The sequence below is a fragment of the Pleurodeles waltl genome, chromosome 1_2 (assembly GCF_031143425.1).
Source record: "Pleurodeles waltl isolate 20211129_DDA chromosome 1_2, aPleWal1.hap1.20221129, whole genome shotgun sequence".
NCBI classification, from domain to species: domain Eukaryota; kingdom Metazoa; phylum Chordata; class Amphibia; order Caudata; family Salamandridae; genus Pleurodeles; species Pleurodeles waltl.
In genome coordinates, this window is record NC_090437.1 from 392860625 (window position 1) to 392881365 (window position 20741).

General features: G+C 40.1%; 1 protein-coding gene across 5 annotated transcripts in view; it reads right to left on the minus strand.

Annotated features, from left to right (window-relative positions):
- Nucleotides 1–17174, minus strand: part of ZNF462 (zinc finger protein 462) — a 217461-nt gene extending 200287 nt beyond the window's left edge. For 3 of the 5 annotated variants that reach the window (XM_069239970.1, XM_069239948.1, XM_069239939.1), the window contains exon 1: nucleotides 15644–16193. In XM_069239970.1, coding sequence (XP_069096071.1) covers nucleotides 15644–15716 — 73 coding nt within the window. In that variant the 5' untranslated portion in view covers nucleotides 15717–16193. Of the gene's footprint in view, nucleotides 1–15105; nucleotides 16194–16293 lie in introns of those variants that run through there. The other 2 variants (XM_069239957.1, XM_069239964.1) reach the window with 2 other exon arrangements.
- Nucleotides 17175–20741: the final 3567 nt, after the last annotated feature.

A 20741-nucleotide genomic window follows, 5' to 3' on the forward strand; every position in this document is an offset into this window, starting at 1 on the left:
TGTGATGTCTATTAGAACAACAAATCCCCACGGATTGTCACCCTACCCACACATCACATTTACAACTCCTAAAGCACATGTGGGTGCAATCACCACCTGAGCATAGGCGTGCAAAGCAAGCGGAGCTGTGCAGTGGGTATTTTCTGGGTAGGACAGGAGTTATTTGTTTTAGAGAACAACAATTCTGTTTGGTTCAAACGGCTTTGTGCACAATGAGTGAAGAGGCAACAGTTTGGGTTACTGGCCTTGTACAACCTCACGGAACAGCACCGTAAACTGATTAAACTCAATATGTTTCTTTTGTGAAAGGTTTCTGAGACCCGTGATAAACTAACTTTTTCATGGTTCTCCTAAAACCAAGAATACTAGTTAACTTTTCACGAGACACAGTGAATTACTGAACACCTAAGAGTCTGGTCTAAATTATGTATACTTCTCCAAAAGGGGAGCTCTTCATGCGAGGGAGAAGTAAAGGGCAACACACATAAGAAAGTGGTGGTGGGCACTTGTGGTTAAAAGTAAGGGAGGAAAAAAAAAAAACGGTAGTTGAGGTAAGATGAGTTTTGGTTGTGAAGGTACGATTTGTGGCGTTTTATACACTCTCCCGTAGAGGCAGACAGTGAGAACTCAAAACCATTTAACTTGCAGAAGGACTCTCATGCATTTTTCCACGTTCTGGGCCGCAATGGCAGGTTATTAACTGGTAATTACATGTTGGATAGATGTGCCGAATTGTCCAGCAGGACTGTGATGGCAGACACATGGAACTGTAAAAAAAAATTGCTTAAGAAACCAAGATTCCATGATACCATCAAAACCAGAACGTTTGCAGGAGGTGATCAAGCGACTACATTGAGAGGTATTAAAGCTCTGAAGAGGAGCCTTAGCATCTACTGGGTAAGAGTACAGGGAAACAACTAGCCAAGGAAGTTGCCTGGAAGAGTAGAAATTGTGTCCAGTGAACAAAGACACACAGAGTAGTAGTAGTATTTAACTAATTCAAACTTTTCAGGCAGGCTCTTTCAAGAGGACAAATACCTTAAAATCTAAGGTTATGCATATGCCAATATCTGAGATGGTATAAACGGACACGCTCACATACCAGTGCTCAGTCACTGAGACTAAAATGGCACCTTCCCACAAGTTCAATGTCAGCTGTGCATGCGGTCACATGAACGCTGCTGTCAAATGCTTTCTTGAAAGAGCTTTCTTATGTGCATAACTCCTTTAATACAGCAACATAATCTAACATTGCAGCTTTACTTCTGTTCTCCAATGTAGTTTTGTTTTAAAGTGTCATGATTCTTTAAAAATAAAAGCAGGATTTGAAGGCAAGATATGCATCAGCAGCTTTTTTTCTGTGAAATAAAACTTACTACCTGTTGGTGCACCACAGAGTCCTGTTGAATTGTCACTAAATAGTAAAATTGAAGCAGAAAGTCGTAAATCTGTGTAGTAAGATTCAAAATTCAATACAAACATGCCTGTGCACTGGTTGTTTGTTTCGGTCTAGGGAGGACCTGGCCTGGCCTGGCAGTTCGGGCTGCATTGTTCCCATGTAGAGAAGGGTCAAACCGATTTGCATATGGCTGGGTGCAAACTGGGATGTCATAATGAGCACACAAAAAAAAGAAAAACAATGGATTAAACCCGGATCTGTGACTGGGTGTGAATGTTTGCATTGTTCAGCATTTTGTACATCATCTGATCTTTTTGCTTCTGGTTTGAAATAGGGCAACACCGGGCAGCTCCTACTCACTTCCACTGAAGCACTAACCAAAACAAAAAAAACAGACGTTGAAACAGACCCAAAAAATATTCTGGAAATCGTGTAGTCAATCTAAGACAATATTTAAATAGAGTAGAAATGCCAAATGCTGGAGTTATACACCAAAACAGTGAAGAAAAAAAAAGAAAATGTTTCTTGACGTTGATACATTTCAGCCATTTTGAAGTACACAGAAATAAAAAGAATAATTTAAAAAAAAAAAAAAAGAAAAAGCCATATTTGAACATGCAGCCAAAGAAGGGAGTACAGGGTAAGAATTCTGAGTAGGCTTGTAGTAATTATCTTACTACAGCCCACAAAATAAATAATCGTTAGAACTGGCACTTTGAAGAGTTGTTAAGATTTAAGTAGTGTGCTCCTTCAAACATTAGCCAGACATTAACTATTACACTGCTGATCCAGTTAAAAGTGTAAATGAAACTATACTTTTAAGAGATGCCCATTACAGAACACTCATTTGAATGAAGAGAAATATCTTCCTGACCAAGTGTAAATAAAAAATAAAAAAACAGTATTCTCAGCACAACTGAAAAACGTTTTCAATAGTTCTTTCTCCCATCCATGAATATAAAGAAATTATTTCTACTCTTGGTGCCTATCTTTCTCTTACATGGGCCTGTGCTATCAAGAGACGTTATAGCAGTGTCCCTTGTCTTCAAAGACTAAATTTAAACTACCCACATTTCGTGCCTAGCATATGGTCAGTTAAGTCTCTAGGCATATCACATGCCGAGCAGCTGATTCTTTAAAAGATGCCTATCCCCCTAGTTTGTTTATAATCAACTCACTTTTTCCAAAAGCCAACTCTCCAAGAAGGCCACAAAAACATGGAGAACCACCAGGTCACTGCACTGCTATAGTCGACTACGTGCAGCATGAAATAATAATCAACATCTTTTGAAAGAAGTAGGGCAATCAATGTTTTTTATGCAGGTCTAGCTTCTCATTCATATTTTGGTCAAATTCAACCTCATTCTATTTCAGTCATCTGCAGAATGCAAACTTATTTAGATTACAGTTCAAGTAATATAGGTTGATTTAATGACCAGCACAGAAAGCAAAAAACACAGCTCCACTTTCCACCCTCATACAATATCCAGTAATAGTTTGTAGGTATTATATTGGTAGACTGCGCCCAGCCAGAGCAGCTGAACATGGATCTCGCCCCAAGCCAAATGTCGGCAAAATAACTGAAAAGGCACTTTTATAAGGCAAAGCAAATGGTGACATCTGCCTCAAACTGTGTTTCGAGATGAACACATTGGCAGTTTTACCCAAGAAGATGTTGATGTAGTCAATGAGTCCCCAACACACTCGTTCAAACAAAGCTCACTGAAAAAGCTTATTTCTCTGTACTTTCTTTGCTGCAGCTTTGTCCCAAGGATTAAGGCACATCAAATAATTAATCAGATTCTTATAATTGTTGCAATTTGAGTCTCACAGTTGGGAACACTGTTCATAGGTTCAATTGACCCATGATCTTCATTTCTAAAGTCATGTCGTGTTAGGATAATTCTTCAACAATTTTGTGGGTGTTTTTCTTGCAGATGTGGAAGGTCAATGTATGGTTCTACAATGGAGTAAGACAGCACCATACAGGGAGTGCAGAATTATTAGGCAAATGAGTATTTTGACCACATCATCCTCTTTATGCATGTTGTCTTACTCCAAGCTGTATAGGCTCGAAAGCCTACTACCAATTAAGCATATTAGGTGATGTGCATCTCTGTAATGAGAAGGGGTGTGGTCTAATGACATCAACACCCTATATCAGGTGTGCATAATTATTAGGCAACTTCCTTTCCTTTGGCAAAATGGGTCAAAAGAAGGACTTGACAGGCTCAGAAAAGTAAAAAATAGTGAGATATCTTGCAGAGGGATGCAGCACTCTTAAAATTGCAAAGCTTCTGAAGCGTGATCATCGAACAATCAAGCGTTTCATTCAAAATAGTCAACAGGGTCGCAAGAAGCGTGTGGAAAAACCAAGGCGCAAAATAACTGCCCATGAACTGAGAAAAGTCAAGCGTGCAGCTGCCACGATGCCACTTGCCACCAGTTTGGCCATATTTCAGAGCTGCAACATCACTGGAGTGCCCAAAAGCACAAGGTGTGCAATACTCAGAGATATGGCCAAGGTAAGAAAGGCTGAAAGACGACCACCACTGAACAAGACACACAAGCTGAAACGTCAAGACTGGGCCAAGAAATATCTCAAGACTGATTTTCTAAGGTTTTATGGACTGATGAAATGAGAGTGAGTCTTGATGGGCCAGATGGATGGGCCCGTGGCTGGATTGGTAAAGGGCAGAGAGCTCCAGTCCGACTCAGACGCCAGCAAGGTGGAGGTGGAGTACTGGTTTGGGCTGGTATCATCAAAGATGAGCTTGTGGGGCCTTTTCGGGTTGAGGATGGAGTCAAGCTCAACTCCCAGTCCTACTGCCAGTTCCTGGTAGACACCTTCTTCAAGCAGTGGTACAGGAAGAAGTCTGCATCCTTCAAGAAAAACATGATTTTCATGCAGGACAATGCTCCATCACACGCGTCCAAGTACTCCACAGCGTGGCTGGCAAGAAAGGGTATAAAAGAAGGAAATCTAATGACATGGCCTCCTTGTTCACCTGATCTGAACCCCATTGAGAACCTGTGGTCCATCATCAAATGTGAGATTTACAAGGAGGGAAAACAGTACACCTCTCTGAACAGTGTCTGGGAGGCTGTGGTTGCTGCTGCACGCAATGTTGATGGTGAACAGATCAAAACACTGACAGAATCCATGGATGGCAGGCTTTTGAGTGTCCTTGCAAAGAAAGGTGGCTATATTGGTCACTGATTTGATTTTGTTTTGTTTTTGAATGTCAGAAATGTATATTTGTGAATGTTGAGATGTTATATTGGTTTCACTGGTAATAATAAATAATTGAAATGGGTATTTATTTGTTTTTTGTTAAGTTGCCTAATAATTATGCACAGTAATAGTCACCTGCACACACAGATATCCCCCTAACATAGCTAAAACTAAAAACAAACTAAAAACTACTTCCAAAAATATTCAGCTTTGATATTAATGAGTTTTTTGGGTTCATTGAGAACATGGTTGTTGTTCAATAATAAAATTAATCCTCAAAAATACAACTTGCCTAATAATTCTGCACTCCCTGTATATGTAATCAATACAAGAAGGCTTTAAGCCTTTGAAACCACGATGTGCCAACTCAGAGATCATGGTGGGCAACTCCTTTAAACAGGTTGTGGTATGCCATCTGGAAATACTTCTGACAAATCCCACCTTTGGACGTCACACCTTTGACTTCTGTGGCGGCATTATTAATTTTGCCAAATGATGATAACTCACAAGTTAAAGGAGGTTTTCAGAGCAGCATTTGGCCTTTGTGAATGTTCCACTCCATTTCCTAGGAATATACAAAATATGTTTTTTAACAATAGTGATGTGACTTCCAGGAAAAAGAAATACACCATGGTGCGAATGCATAAGCTAAGAATCTGGTATTCACCTGTTTAGTTTTGAATGACCACTTCAGCCACATATTAGAGTGACTGCATCACGCTGTCCACGACACAGGAAGAGTACGCAGATGTACATTTGTTGCAATTATTATGTTGCAAATTCCTTCCCCTACCCCTACTTCTTTTGATGATGATTATTTCCACATTGTAGGTCCCAAAAATGTGTTTGTCAAACCTGTGTTATACAACCAAGAAGATTCACGGGAACAATGTATGTGCATCAAAAGGTGAACTATGGATGGTGGGTTGCATCAGTATAATTTAGAAAAGCTCCACCCTTCCCATCAAAATTAAAGTTTTTTTTATATGTTTGTGAATTTCATTAAAGGTCTCACCACTTGTGTAGTTGTTTAATGAATGCTTGCATCTGTAATTTTGGGTAATATTTTGTGATTCAAATCATCAAAATTGATTAGGCTGAGGCCCCCGGCTTCCAGTCATGACTCATTGCCATTGTTTATTAGAAAGTTAGGGAGAGGGAGGTAGAAATAGGAACAGTGAATTCATAAGCTTGTCATGTTTTAAGAGGATCATTATATTGGAATTTGGAATTGTGTTATCAATAAAATGGATAGTAGCCCCAAGGTGCTCAACATAACAGAAACAGGAAATGTATCTTCCAAGAAAATGTCCCCAGCTCTAACACAAGTAACCAACTAAAGCTGGGGCTTGAATACCTTTGATTCAGGGCTTCGATGACTCCACCTAAGCACTCAATAAACTAGGCAAGACATTCAAACATACTGGCCCTACAGTAAGTTCCCTGGATGTAAAAGTACACTGTACTTGTTGACAGAAGGATACCCTGCAACTGAAACAGCTCTGATAAACCTCTTCTCACACACATAAAAGAAAGAACTTCAGAAACAGGGGCAGAGGAGATATTCATGTCTGTGCCAACTACTACAGCCAGCACACTAATCTGGCTGCAAGGTAAGTGATCTATTTCATGCTTTAGCAAACTCCTAATTAAACAGCAAAGACAAAAGAATAGACAGTCTGCATATACTCTATGTTCATATATGGCTGTTACAGTAGAGACTCTTCTGATAAAAGGATCTCTTAAACTACATTGGATGTTTTTGAGCAGGAGCCAAGAGTAAATGGAGATTTCCCAAAACTGATTGCTTTGTAACAGCCAAGATGAAGGTGACCCGGATCTGACTAAAAATGCCTGAAAAAAGAAAGACAAAAAAAAAAGAATAATTTCAAGAAACTCTTAGGGGAGTGTTTGGGCATTTTAAAGTGTTACTTAAGACAAATGCAACATGATCTCCGTAAGCAAAGTCAAAAGCAGCAGTTAAATCCTTGAAGGCATTCACAACACCGACCAAACTACATTAGGGCGATTTATTAAGAAACCTCTTTTGTGCCTGGAAAGACAACAGGCCAAAGATAGCACTACTGAAATGAGTTCAGAGATACTGAAATGTTTAACTTATCAATTTAAGGGTTTCCTCTGGGGCCTATGGCCAGATTCAAAGGAGAACAGGAAGGTGGCTCTGTTAAGAGAGAATAGCTGAGTGGTAGGACTCTAATGTGTACCCTTTATATTGGTGAGGAGTTCAGACTATTGTGGTTTGTACCTCCGGTCAACTGTTAATGTGCACACAAGTAGGGATTTTGGCAGTGAGACACCATTCGCTAACTCCATTCACATGCACGGATTGGGAGACTGCTGAGGGTGGAACAGACACAGATTCTTGCAGAGGCAAGAGCGGACAATGGCAAGGGTTAGCCAGTGCAGAAGATGGCACAAATATTCAAACTGAGGGACCAAGAGCGGCATGGTGGCAGATGACAGTCTGACAGTATTTCCTTGAGAAAAAATAGGCACAAGAGTAGGGGCTCATTAGGTTGCAAGAGATCCCATTCAGGCGTCTTGCATTAGTGATTCCAAATGCAGATACTTGGAGTGCAAGCAGGGAATTTCCAGGCATTAAAGATGTCACGAATCTGAAAAGGGGAAAAAAAAAAAAAAAAAAAAAAAGAAGGAGTGCAAGATTCTTTATGGGACGGGTAACTGGTGAAGAAAAAGCTGAGCTCATAATAAATCTTCAAGAAAATATGGCCCTGAAAGTCTAGTTTGGGGACAAGAGACTACCAGACAAAAAGATATTTGGTGTTAATAAGGCCAAAACAACACTTTCCCATACATATTAGAAATTTCTCTCATCAAGTGAAATCGGCGGAACTCACAAACAGACGGTGGGAATTAAGACCAATTATTTTATACCAGAGGAATAAAGAGAACTGGGTGTCTCATTCACCAGGCGTTAATGGAAATGCTCCTGAAAATGAAAGAACAATGCCACGAACAACTGTGAATTTATGATTGACAATGGAGCATACAATCGTGGTGCACCAGAAGAGCTTCAGTCAATAAAAACGTTGTGAAAAAGTAGGAAGTCACTGTGAAATTAAAGACCCAAGAAACAAAGTTCGAGAGCTTAGAGAATTCCTGCAAAGTCAAAGATAAAAAAATAGAAGTCTTCCAGAGGTTTATGATCTTAGGAATACGGATTCAAATTAAAGTCATTGGTGATTACATTACTGTATAAATAGCTCAACGTTACTAACGCATGCCCAGCAATAGACTCGACCTTGATGGATAGGGCCCAGTGGTTGCAATCCATTCTCAGAGCATGAAAGGTCATTTTACAGAAAATAAGGAGGAATAAAGAAACTCCAATTTATCTGCTTTCTGATATTTCTCTTCCCTGATTTCATCAAAGTTATGATGAAAATCTGACCATGAGGAGAAAGATTTTCGGGTTCATGGCATGAAAGTACATCCGCTCAAGGTACAAATAACAGTCCACCACAAAGAGAAAGCCTGCAGGGGGCCAGGACCATCAACATATTTACTGAATAAATGGCGCAGGTTGAGAACCTAAGGGGCTAGGAACAGAAGCAAGAGCAATAACAAAGCACTATAAGTCTTAGATGAAGGACAAAAAAACAATTGTAGACAGAAGTGTAAGGTAGTAAACACTGGAAGGGTATGGAACACAAAAATCATTTGCACACGTGACTGTGGGACACCAAACCTTCTCCTCCGAGAGGTAACAGTGGCTGACACGAACCACTCAATAATGGGTATCCTACACCCACATAAACCACAGGCAGTTCTATTGGTGGAAAACCTTGATTGAGACATGTCATATTGTACTGCCAAGTAGTGGGTCTTTCACACTGGTGACATTAAATATTTTCAAAAAGGGAAAACTTTTAGAAAAAAATTCAAATGAAAAAGAAAAACCAAGCCAGAAATGTTGCAGAAGAATATTACACTCTTTAGTCTCTAATCAACCTTCAGCTGAGTCAGGAGAACGCAATCAATTCCAGAGGTCTAACCACACTTGACCAAGGCTGAGCAGCAGTATACATATGTGCTTGTTTAGTGCACTTGTAACTGAGCGCTTCAAGGTGCTGTAGACAAGTTTGCAGAAGCAGATCAATGAGCCATATTTAAACTTTAGATTTAGCCCTAAATGCCAGGTTTGGTGTTCCAATATTAGCGCATTGCACAGTTTAAAGTCACGATTCCTCACCAAAGTAACCACACACCATACCATGGTACTCCAGAGGTCTTCAGTGCCAGCGACAATTATAAAAAGTCACCTTGTTGTATTTAGCTAAGAGAAATGTTTAGTCATCCACTCATTGCTGGAGAGTGAGGATTCTGTAAAATTGGAGGCCGGGTTATTCAAATCCTGGTCACCGCTGCTAAGGATTTGGCTATCTACTGTTGGTTATTAGCCAAATGAGTACATGAACGTAGTTAAAGGCTGGATATAGATGCTAAACATGAAAAGTGATATTGACAATCTGGAAGGACATCGCAGGTGATCTGGCAATTCTATATGAACTGAAAAAATGAGAGAATATTGATTCATACCATAGAGACCAATTAGATGTGGTTATTTCAACAAATTCTGATAAGAAGATCCTTATCAGACTATTGTGATCTATGATGTTGAAACCTGCTTAGAGCACCAGGGTCTTATGATTATCTGCTTCAGTCACCATACTGGCACAATCGAATACTGACACTGACAGAGAATCAATTACGCTACTGAAAAAAAAAAAAAAAAAAAAAATCAGCATGCTGAAGAGTGGTCATCAACAGTGTTGTCCTATGAAGACCCAATACTCATATGGGCATGATATAGGTCACGTTCAAAGAGGTTTGTCTCTCAAAACAGGATAAAATAGCAAATCAAGATTGGAAAGATTGGCTTCTATAACAAACATCTCATTTAGAGTATCAAAAGGTCTGCTCCCTCCTTGTTCAAAGCTTACATGCTCTCACTTGAAGATAATTAGTTGCTACAACCTGAAATACAAGATATAAGCAATCAAACAGATCCACCTCTGTCGAAAGCCCACACCAACTTCACTTCTCAGAAGGGCTCATACTCAGGCATGAATGCACAAGGACATTCAGTCCTTGAATGAGTCAAGAACAAGTTCTCTTATATTTTTCTAAAGACAACAAAACAATTTATAACTGGTTCAAGGGCAAAAAATTCACAGCTTCAATAAATTTGCGTAAACTCGCATTAATGCTCTCTTTGGCCCTCTCAAATCAACATGATTATTAAATGGGCCTTGTTCAAGCTCCTCTGCTTGATCAAATCAGTTCACAATGTGATTTGGGCTGCTCTTACACGGTTAGGTGGGAGTGTCACAAAAATGACTTAACATTAGCAGGTTCTCTAAAACAGAGCAGCTAAACTCATCACATGACTTAAGACGTATGCTTATTAGGTGCTTCCAACTCTATGCTGACTCTAGCATAGATGCTAATCATTATGCTACTCTGTATAGTACATTTACAATAACCAGTAAATAAATGTGTGTGTATATATCTATATTAAAATAGAATAAAAAATGAATAAAGATAATAAATTGGTAGCATACCATCAATGCCATTCCATAATATACATGACTAACTGGTCACCCAGCCATCCTTGTTCATCCATTATACCTCCAAAATATGCACTGAGATTCTAAAGGGCATATAGGAGATCAAAACTACATGTCCATGCTTGCAATATAACCGTCTAAATGTGCCAGAGCCATGGGATTTCCCTGCTCATAAGCTCAATATTCAAGAGCAAGTGCACTTCAGAATGCAGGAATATCCCCAGGCTTCATGTGAGTAGTGCCTTCTTGGTGGATCTGTATCTGCTGATCCATTGGTACCTGAACCTACAAATGTACTTTTTTCTGTCAGGTGTAGCCTTTTTGTCTAAACTACCACCCACACATTCAGCCAGCTGGGTAACAAAATCGCTGTAATGTGGTGTCCAATAAATCACCAAAATAAAAAAGAAAGGAAGACTAACTTTTCTTTTATCCAGATTTGAATGATGGAAAGCTTGTATAAAATTAAACCTGTGAAGTTTAAGTTCATGAGCATCCACGTTTTAATCTATCTGAGCAGGCATGCTACCTCAGCAAGCTGGACACTTGCTGGTGAAACATGCTGATCCTCAAAACATGAGACAGAACTTTCCATTCTTCTGAGGCCAGTAAACAGAACACCATAAAATTGTGTAATAGTAACACCTTTTATTACAGAGCTTGGAAATGGCAGAAGTGTGCTAGTGAGAGCTGTTTTTTTTTTTAACCATTAGTGATCTCATCAGCATCTGTAATCAAAAGAGTTTGTTTAACAAACGGTATTCTTGTCAGGTCCAGTTAAGTATCCACCCATCTAAGCTTCTCTTAAATGCATCGACTTCATCACAACAATTTGAACCTAAAATGTATCTTTCATAAACAGTAACAAGTGTACTGTCAATCACAAACCTACGATGGGTTGTAGTTGGGGCATTTCACCCTCATTAGGAAAAAAAATTGTTCCACTGAATATGTCCACAGGTGGTGAAGCATAATGTCCCTGAATTTTGGCAGGATTCATCCACAAACCTCACTCACTACGAATCTGTGAGTGTAACCTCCTAGTACAGTTCCTTTACTGATACGCACAGTGTTGCTCAATATTAATTTTATAATGAGTAAAAAGAATTTGGAATATAAGACAGACATTTGATGTTGAGCTAACTTTTTTTGCAGATAGTGTCCTGTGAACTCATAAATAACCTGATTCAATAGTACTTATGGAGAAAAACAAGTGGAGGTTTTGGGCACCAGAAGAAATTCTGCCGAATGTCCCTTGAAGATCCTTAAGAACAAGTGTTCTTAGCTGTCTGCCATATCCAGTGCCACATTACTGACAAACTGTATATTTCCTCAACGATATACCACAGTTATTGATAGATGATAACCATCTCAGTGATGAAAAGCACCTATATAAGACGCAATCATAGGGCTCATTTTATTATCTCCAGAGCATGACAGTACAGATTACAAGTGTGACAAAGCAGACATGTGCCTGCCAGCATAACCCAACTGGAGATTTAGTCAAGGCAGTGCTTCATCTTTGTTTTGGTCTATGTCAAACAAGTGACTGCCTACCTAAATGACTACTGAAACCTCTAACTACTAGGTGCAGACTTTGCAACCAAAATGAAGAAAGCTTGACTCACATAGTATCCAATTTGTCCTAAGCTGTTATTGAAAGCAAGGGTTTGTAGTGGAAAATGTTTAACCAGCATGGCATGAATTCGTGCCAACATGCATTACTTCTCTGTTTGAAGGGGGAAACCCCCAAAGCAATTGCAGCCTTTGTAAATTTTATTATAAAACAGAGGGTTATTGGTAGTGGAAGTGTTGATTACTGTTTTGCAGTCAGTATAATAAACCATTTGAATTGCCAATATGGGTCTGTAATATTGCTTTTAACGTATGCTTCCTTGGGTGTGGTTCATACCAATATTTCCATCTTTACACCACAGGTCATAAAGAGAATATGAATGCTTGGACATGATGACACTACTTGTACTAGAGTACAACTTTTACTGTTTCTGCACTTTTTTAGCGAAATGTGCACTAAACACTGTTACACTTTAACTTTGAAGCATGGACAAGATAATATAAGGTGATGTGAGAAACCCCTAACCAGTCTATGCTTGGCTTGCACCAATTTCCCTGCTTTTGCATGGGAACCCCAGGAGCTAAATCTGGGGTGTGGGGGGGGAGTGGAGAAGGGGGAGCCATGTGGAGGATTAGTCTGTGCACTCTTCTATAACTTCTCCCGCTCCTTAGGCTAAACTATTGATCTTCAAATGTCCCTGGACAGTGTATTTATCGGGGTTTTATATCTATTTTTGACATGTTTTTTAAATTATTTTAGCAGTCCAATCTTTGTGCTGTGTTGTAGAAAAGGTTATGGTTTTAACTAACTCAAATAAACATAATTTGACTTTAGTCAAGACAGACATATCTGAACCACACTTAGTGGAGGCCAGAACATAACACAATAAATCAGCTATCCGAACACATGCCTTGACCCAAATTCACTAAAGATGAATTATTGAAAAGGAAATTGTTTCACCATATCATAAAATGTGTGAAGATCAGGTTAATGGTCTTGATAAAGGGACTGACCAATGACTGAGAGAAGCATATGTTGGAGATATTAATCACCTTTTAAAAGTGCCACGTTTTCAACTCGTGGCACCACTGAGTGGTAACCACAATGACAGCCAAGTCAACCATGATTATTGCTTGAGTGAACTAAACATGATACCTTTTTTTTTTTAAACAACAAAAGCTGATTACCAGGTATCGGAGGCAGCACATAGTCTTAAACCATCCAGTAACTGAATGAAGCGTAATGAAAGTGAGAGAGAGAAGAACAAAAAGAGGGCCTACGATACCACAAGAGCATAATGGATATGAATGGATGTCAATAATAACCCACTAATGGGAAAAAGCCAATATAAAAACCAGTGGTAGATTTCGAATATGTCTGGACAGGAGTCATTCAAGAAATGTTAGATCTGCATGCAGTTGGTAAAAATAGCAAACATTCTAAAGTCTGACACAACACAATTAGTTCTAGAAAAATGATATAGGCCCCAAAACGTCCATGTTCTCCAATATTAAAAAAAAAAGTGCCAATGTGAATGGAGGACAGGATGCACAAGCACAACAGAACTTGAGAGCAGCAGAGAGACAGAAGTGGTACTGTCAAAGTAGATATACATCAGATAGCTTTAAGCGGCCAAGAAATTAAACAAAAAACATAAAGGTTAAAATGATTAGGATGCCCATATGGTTTTTGATCACCCAGGAGTTGGGGTTGAGAAGAGGAAGTGTTGAAGAATACTATAAGCAGAATGCAGACCTCTGTTAAATGAGCTCAGTGGAAGCCTAAAAAACAGAACAGGTTCTAATCTAACATCTACAAAGAAATGTATAGGTCTAAATGTCACAAACTGACAGAAGTTAGAGAAAGAAACATATTCAAATATACCTGAAGGATGCAAATGTTTCACCTAAGTCAAGATTATTAAATGGAACGGTTTTACGACAGAGTTGTGAGACAGGGAGAAAAATAAAGAAAATCACATCATAAATAATGCGCTTCAAGAATTGACTTAGTAAAAGAAATGTAATGGTAAATGTTTTCCTGGAAATCGAACGATATTTGGATCCTGCATAGAATCCTTTCTAGAGTTTGAAAAAATGAAAAGAGGAGGAGCAGGCAGCAGCCATCTGAGAAGAAACTTCAACTAACAAGTTACAAGCGACAATGAGACATTACATAAAAGTAGTAGGCCACGCACATGCTAAGCATTCATAAATGTAAACAAGTAATCTCTTACAGAATTATTACTAGCCATAAATGTAAAAAGTCCCAACAAAGTATGAATTAAAAATTCGAAAACCCTTTATTTATCCCAGAAGTTTGCAAGGTTAGTGTTCTGCAGGCATGTGGTTTGCAAAATGGATCCCTGTACAACTGTTAGAGCTTCTTTTTGTTTTGTTTTTTTCTCTTCTCAGAACATTTCAACAGCTACCTAATCTGTGCAACTTTCATAAAATGCTGGGTGTGGTGGAAAACACGCCATGCCAATCAACTTTAATCAAATTCCACTAGCAGCAATGGTAAGGCTATCAAACCACTCACATTCAAATCATTAACTCCATATAACATGGCCCTCCCTTCCTCCTAGCTTAGTCTCAGCCATATCAAGAGACACTGTGAAAGCCACTTGGGAATGATGAAAGATACTGGCACAAGATTCTCAGACGTTGCCACTAATTTCATCAGACAGTGTATTATGGCAACAAAGACGAGCTGAACACAACCTAAGCGCATCATATACAAGAATGAACAGTTTATCAATGCATGAATTCCAATGACTTTGGGGATATTAGCTGTCCACATCTTTTAAAGGAGAGTGGATGAACTGAGGAAGGCCCAGCATCAAACCAATGCACAGATATATAAAAAAAAAAAAGTCAGTTACTCTTTAAACATTACCATGCCATCTTTGTCAAATTACATAACTCAACAGGGCAACTGTTCTTCAAGCAGCTTCCAAACAAAAAGGCAAATGTGCATGGAAAAATGTCATGAAAAGTTATGTCAAAAAGAATAAGCAACAAATGACCATGTCAAATACTAGCCCCAACAAAGAATGCCAGTGTAAACAAAAAATGATCAAATATCAAGAACAATGAGGCGCAATCAAAAGGCTGAACATAAATTGGCATACAAAACTGATCAAAAATTACCAACTCTGGTCAGGAAAAGGTTCCATAATGAGGTTCACCAGACACTGTTCCTTGTTAACCCTATCTCATTTTTAATCTACAAAAGACTGCTCTCCTCCATTTTCTGGTGAAGCTGTTATAACATTGCTTACCTGACTCAGATCACAGCACTGCAAAAGGAAAAAAAACACCACCACTAACTGGGTAGTCACTTCCTCTTCTTGTATGCAAGCAGTCCCATGCAACAGAGAAAAAAAGGCACTGGAACAAAAGCTAGCAAGAAGGTCCTTCCAAATCCAGACAAAAAAAAACCCAGAAAGTTCCATTCAGATGAGCAAATATTGTCTCACACAGAAATCAAGCATCGTGGGCAGGTTTAAAAAGATGTTGAGAAAACAAATTCAAGCAAGGTCTCCCACAGAAACACAAAAACATTGAAGACAGTTAAGTGGAAGAGCTTTGTGCTTTTAGAGTCTGGGCTGCAACCAACACAGGCAGCTTGCAAATGGAGGACAGCAACAGCAGAGAGCTAAAGAAGGCGGAGAGACAGAAGCTGGTGAGGCCAGTTCCTCTGCCTTTTGCTCCCTCTTGGCTGGAGCAGAGTGTCAGTGAACACAAGAGAGGAGATAGGGGCACCTCCAACCACACTTCCTTCTTTTGCTTTTTATGTATGTGTGCGTCTGGTCTGACCTTCTGAACGAGAGCACAGCGTGTGCAATGGCTTCTCTTCTCCTGCTCCTCCTCTTCCAGGCAGCCCCTTCATCAGACACGCACACACCACCACCAGAGAGCCTGGAGCAGCAGCAACGCGACACCCTCCTCCTCCCTGCTCTTAGGAGCGAATCCGACCCAGAATCCAGCCCTTCCCCCTGCAGGACAACTTCTGGAAAGGAGGAGGAGGAGGGGGGACCTCTGAAGAATAGACAAATCCAAACCAAGCAATGCAATCGGCCGTGAAAAAAAGAGGTCACCCTTAGCCCGAGCTCTTCCCAGGGCAGTGTTTTTCACTCTCTCTCCTATCTATGTCCCTCAATGTATTTCGAGATCCCAGTCCACACGGAGACAACCTACACTGTACACTACACACCAGCCTGCAGCTCTGCTGTTCGCGGAATTTTCGCTATCCTCGCTCATGAGTCTCTGTTAACCAATTCCTCCCACAACCACCTCATGAAACACCAGCAACCAAAACCCCCCTCAACCAGATGAACCATCTCCCGTTTAGAAACAAAACGCCCTCCTCCTGCCGGGCTCACTCTCCCCCGCGATCGTGGGCTGCATTTATTTATTTAAATACACAATTACCAATCGGAGATGGGGGTTAATTGCAAGGAACTTACAAGAGCTTGCCCGGGACGCCCACTGCTGCCGCTTCTCTTAGGCGGGCGCTGCTTCTCCTACCGCTTTCTCTGTAGGGTTTTTTTTAGCGACTCCACGCAGCTTCTCTCCGGCGCTTTGTTGTTGTTTTGGGGCGAGAAGAGCCGCCGGTGAAGTTTTGAGCGCTGGAGGCTCCTCGTGCAGGGTCTGCTCACCAGCGGAGGAGGAGTTGGATCGCCATCTTCCTCTCGCTTCCCTCTCCTGCTGCAGCAGATGACCTGAGAGAGATCCGTCTCACTCACACTGTGCGCGTCGCTCTCCTCGCTCTGAATAATGAGCAACCAGAGGCCGGGCAGAGCGAGAGACAAGGAAGACAACCTCGCAGTCCTTCTCTTCCACCAGAGAGAAAGCCAGAGCACCAGGGGGTGCAAGACTCCTTTCTATCACAGCACAACGGCGGCAGACCTGGTGCAGCTGCTGCATGGGGAAGAAGAAAGCCTCTATGAAGCACACAAAGAGCAGCAGAAGAAGAGGAGGGGAAGCCAGGAGGACATGCTGGAGAACTTTTTTTCAAGCCTTATGAATTCACATATTGCATCAACTCTGTCCAATGAAAGGTTTGGTGGAAATGTTGAGAAATGTGCAGAGATGAGTTTTTCAATTCATCTTTGCAAAAACAAGATGGATTTTTTTTTTTTTATTAAAGAAAAGTGACTTTGGAACAGGACAGCCAATATACACCTACTAATGAAATTACCACCTTCACACACAATTGCACAATGCTGGTAAAAACGGTCAAGCGTACACAATGTATCCGCTGCTGCCCACGCTGGGCGTCTCCTCCCCCCACGTCAGCAGGAAGCTGCTCAGGCCGGACGTTGCACGCACAGGCGGCCACGCCATGGCGACCAGTGCTGGTGCCGAGTTGTCCAGGAGCTCTCGGGTTTCTCCAGGGGATTCTGTCCCAGGCGGGCGCCCAAGGCAGAAGCTGATACGTATTTTGAAGTCTTCTCTTCACGGGCAGCCTGGTGCTGCCTTCCATTCGAGCAAAATTATGTTAGAAAAAGGAGATAATGGCTGTGGAAAAACAGACCAGTGTCATGATGTGTTTTCTCCCCCAAATTCACCCCACAATCTTATACTGTCAGATACCTTACTTCAGCCACCCCAAAACTGCATTTGTTTCCACAGTTTGTTCAACAGACTCCAGGTTATGGACAAGGGAGTCTTCTGCAACGTTTTTGTAAATTAATTCCACACGTATAATTGGTCTGTTTGTGAAATGAAGAGGCCAGAAATAATGTAACTTTTTCATATGTTTATCAGATGCCCGTTTTGTGAGATCCACTGTGTTTTGTTTTTTTGTCATAGGAACGTATCAGACTGTTATGTAATCCTCACAATATAGTTCAAGAGACATATATCCTCTCAGTACCACTTTACCAAATTCCAAAATACTTCCAACCCGTGGTGAGACAGGTGCAGCTGTTATCAATATCTCGGATCCCCATAATTTCCAACGTTTCAAATTTCTGATCATCAGGGACCTTTGCTAACCCACAATTGTCATGTTTCTGGAGAAAGGTGACTTCTTATCATGGAAAAAGTGCAAAAAAGAGCTTGCCAAAAACACTCACAAAATGTGTAAATATGTTTTTACCTTATAAAAGCTGAAACTCATTATTGTATTCTGAAACCATGTTAATGCTGTTTGAGAGCAGTAGCAGGACCGGTTAGTTGTTTTGCATAGCTTCATAAGTTATCTGGTAGGAGCTCCAAGGAAATTTCTTTAGTGATTCACCATGAAATAAAAACATGTGAGGAAAATTAAACAAGGGAGACTAGAACATGGTCCTGGGTTCCTCTACTTCTTTTTTACAGTGTGTCAACTGTAGTAAAGTTACATGAAAGTCTCTCTTTCACTGATGGACAACTTGCAATCTCAGCCAATGTGTGTAAAAGAATATTTCAAAGTGGGTTGTAGCTGTCAAGAAGTATATGCAGCTGGGAATCAAGAAGAATAAATGGTGCCTCTGCAGGATTACCTAAATGTATAAATACTTTCAAGTACAACCAATTCGTTTTGAACAGTGTGAACTACAGCTTTTCTTATAAATGCAAGGAGATCTTTTACTCATCATAGCCGATGACTCACTAAACATAGTAGGGAAGGGTTCTTGTTGTTCTGAAGTAAGCTATTGATTAATGCATGTTGTCGAAGTTACACTTGGCACAGGAGGGCATGTATTTTCTTGTTTTTGTTGGAGTTAGAGATGGTCTTACAAATCCTCCAGGTCTCCATAAAGGTACATATACAATACAGAGTTAAATTGTAGGTGCTTATCTGAGAAACAGCAAAAATTAGTATATGGATACAACTGAAGGGGCAGAAGACTTGTGCCCATACCATGAGCCTCTGTATGTAAATACTGCAATAGATGGTAATTTAAAATTTAAGACCTTGAACCTTCAAAATCTTTACGATTTTTCTGTACTTCAAGATCCTTCTCCAAATAACAAACACATTAAGAGCAGCATCTATGGTATAAACTGCATTTAAGTGAACAATTAAAAACATCTTGGATTTTCACCCAATTTGAATTACATTACAATATACATATAGTTTTTCATCATACGGCAGACAAAACCTCTTCCTCAGTTATCAAAATGATTGGAGAAATATGTACTGTGTAAGTAAAGGTTCCCCAGTTATCAAATGATTGGAGATATTATACTGAGTAAAGGTTTCACCTCATACATTGCTGTTCAGTACTTAAACACAACAATCAGCATCTGAAAGATGACCATATAAAGTTTGCTACATGTCTGCCACTGGGTTGGGCCACAGGTGTTGTGATGTTTTTTTCTTTTCTTTTCAACTTCAGATCTGTTTCAACTAGAAACCTACTGTTTTGTTTCTGCAAAACTATGCAGTATGAGCTGTAACACATGGCAATTAGGGAAAATCCTTAAATGTGCAGAAATTGCCACTGCCACAAAATCCTATAATTCCAGTAGCCCTGGCTATAACCTGCAACATCTAATACCATAAATACCTTTCACACTACAGTACCCTGCACAACGTCTTGCACTACCACACCAGGTCAATCAGCCACACGTGAAATACTTAACTAAAACCATACAACCACATTCCTGTGACATCACATCAACATACATCTCCCCATACAACAAGACACTCAGCATGGTACCGCAATATCAGAATCAAGCATTCCACCGAATATATCAGATCTCACCACATACCACAACAGAACAAGACATACTGCACCACCTTAGTTCCTGATAATGATCACAACATGCAGTTGTTCGATCCAAACACTTTACACAACACTTCACCATTTAACGAGCCACTAAAAGAGACCCCTCTTAGCACCATCTCATTACTAGCAGACCATGCAACACACTCGCCATGCAATGCAACACCAACGCCATACTGTACAACTCCACTTCCAAATACCCCCACCAAAAATATCACTCAAATCACACTAAAAGATATACTGCACCACAATGTACTCCAGAGTTACTCACCACATCCCACACAGCACCCCTCCACACCAGATGATGTAACAACACATCAAACTACCTCCATCATTAAACATAAGAATGTTAGTCCACCTAGCAATTCCGCCTTTAACTTAGTTTGCACCCAATGTTATGTATTCCCCCCTTTTTTCTTTTCGGAAAACATCTGAATTGATTTCTCGTTATTGTATCCTTTGTCTATGTTTTCACATGTTAGTGCAAAGGAACATGATGCTGACTACAATAAACAAACCACCACCATCAGCATACCATCAAAAGACACTACTCTATGTGACATCATCCTAGAGTTAACACTGTACAGCACCCCATACACAAACACTCCATCATCAACACCATGTCACACCTCAACAAACAGGAACTCGTGAAACAATACATCACTTATGGAAACACAAAACTTACTAGGACCTGCAGTGCCCCACACTAAAGGCTTTCTACATCCACACAGCTCCTTCCACACCATCCTCACACTACACTGTAATTTTGCCCATGATCACTAAATCCAAACTCACCAACACACAGCACAAACATAACCAGCCAACATCATGTGGTACACCAATATACCCAGCAGGCATCACTGTGACACTTATATCTTAACACATCATACCTAAATAAGTAGCAACATTCACATACATCTAACCACACAACACAAAGTGCTGCCTACACAACCCAGACTATTTCATAATGCACCACACAACTTCACAGCATCAACCTCATTCCAATACAACACCACACCCAGCTCAGTACTATACCAGTTTACACAATAAAACACATATCTAAACACACCCAGCAGATTACACAGTAACAGTACAACGCAATTTTCCACCACTTTTGCAAAAATCTTTTTGTTTTAAAAAAACCAAAGGAGAAATATAAAGTCATTCCAAATTATAGTTGAATAAAGCTTAAAAAA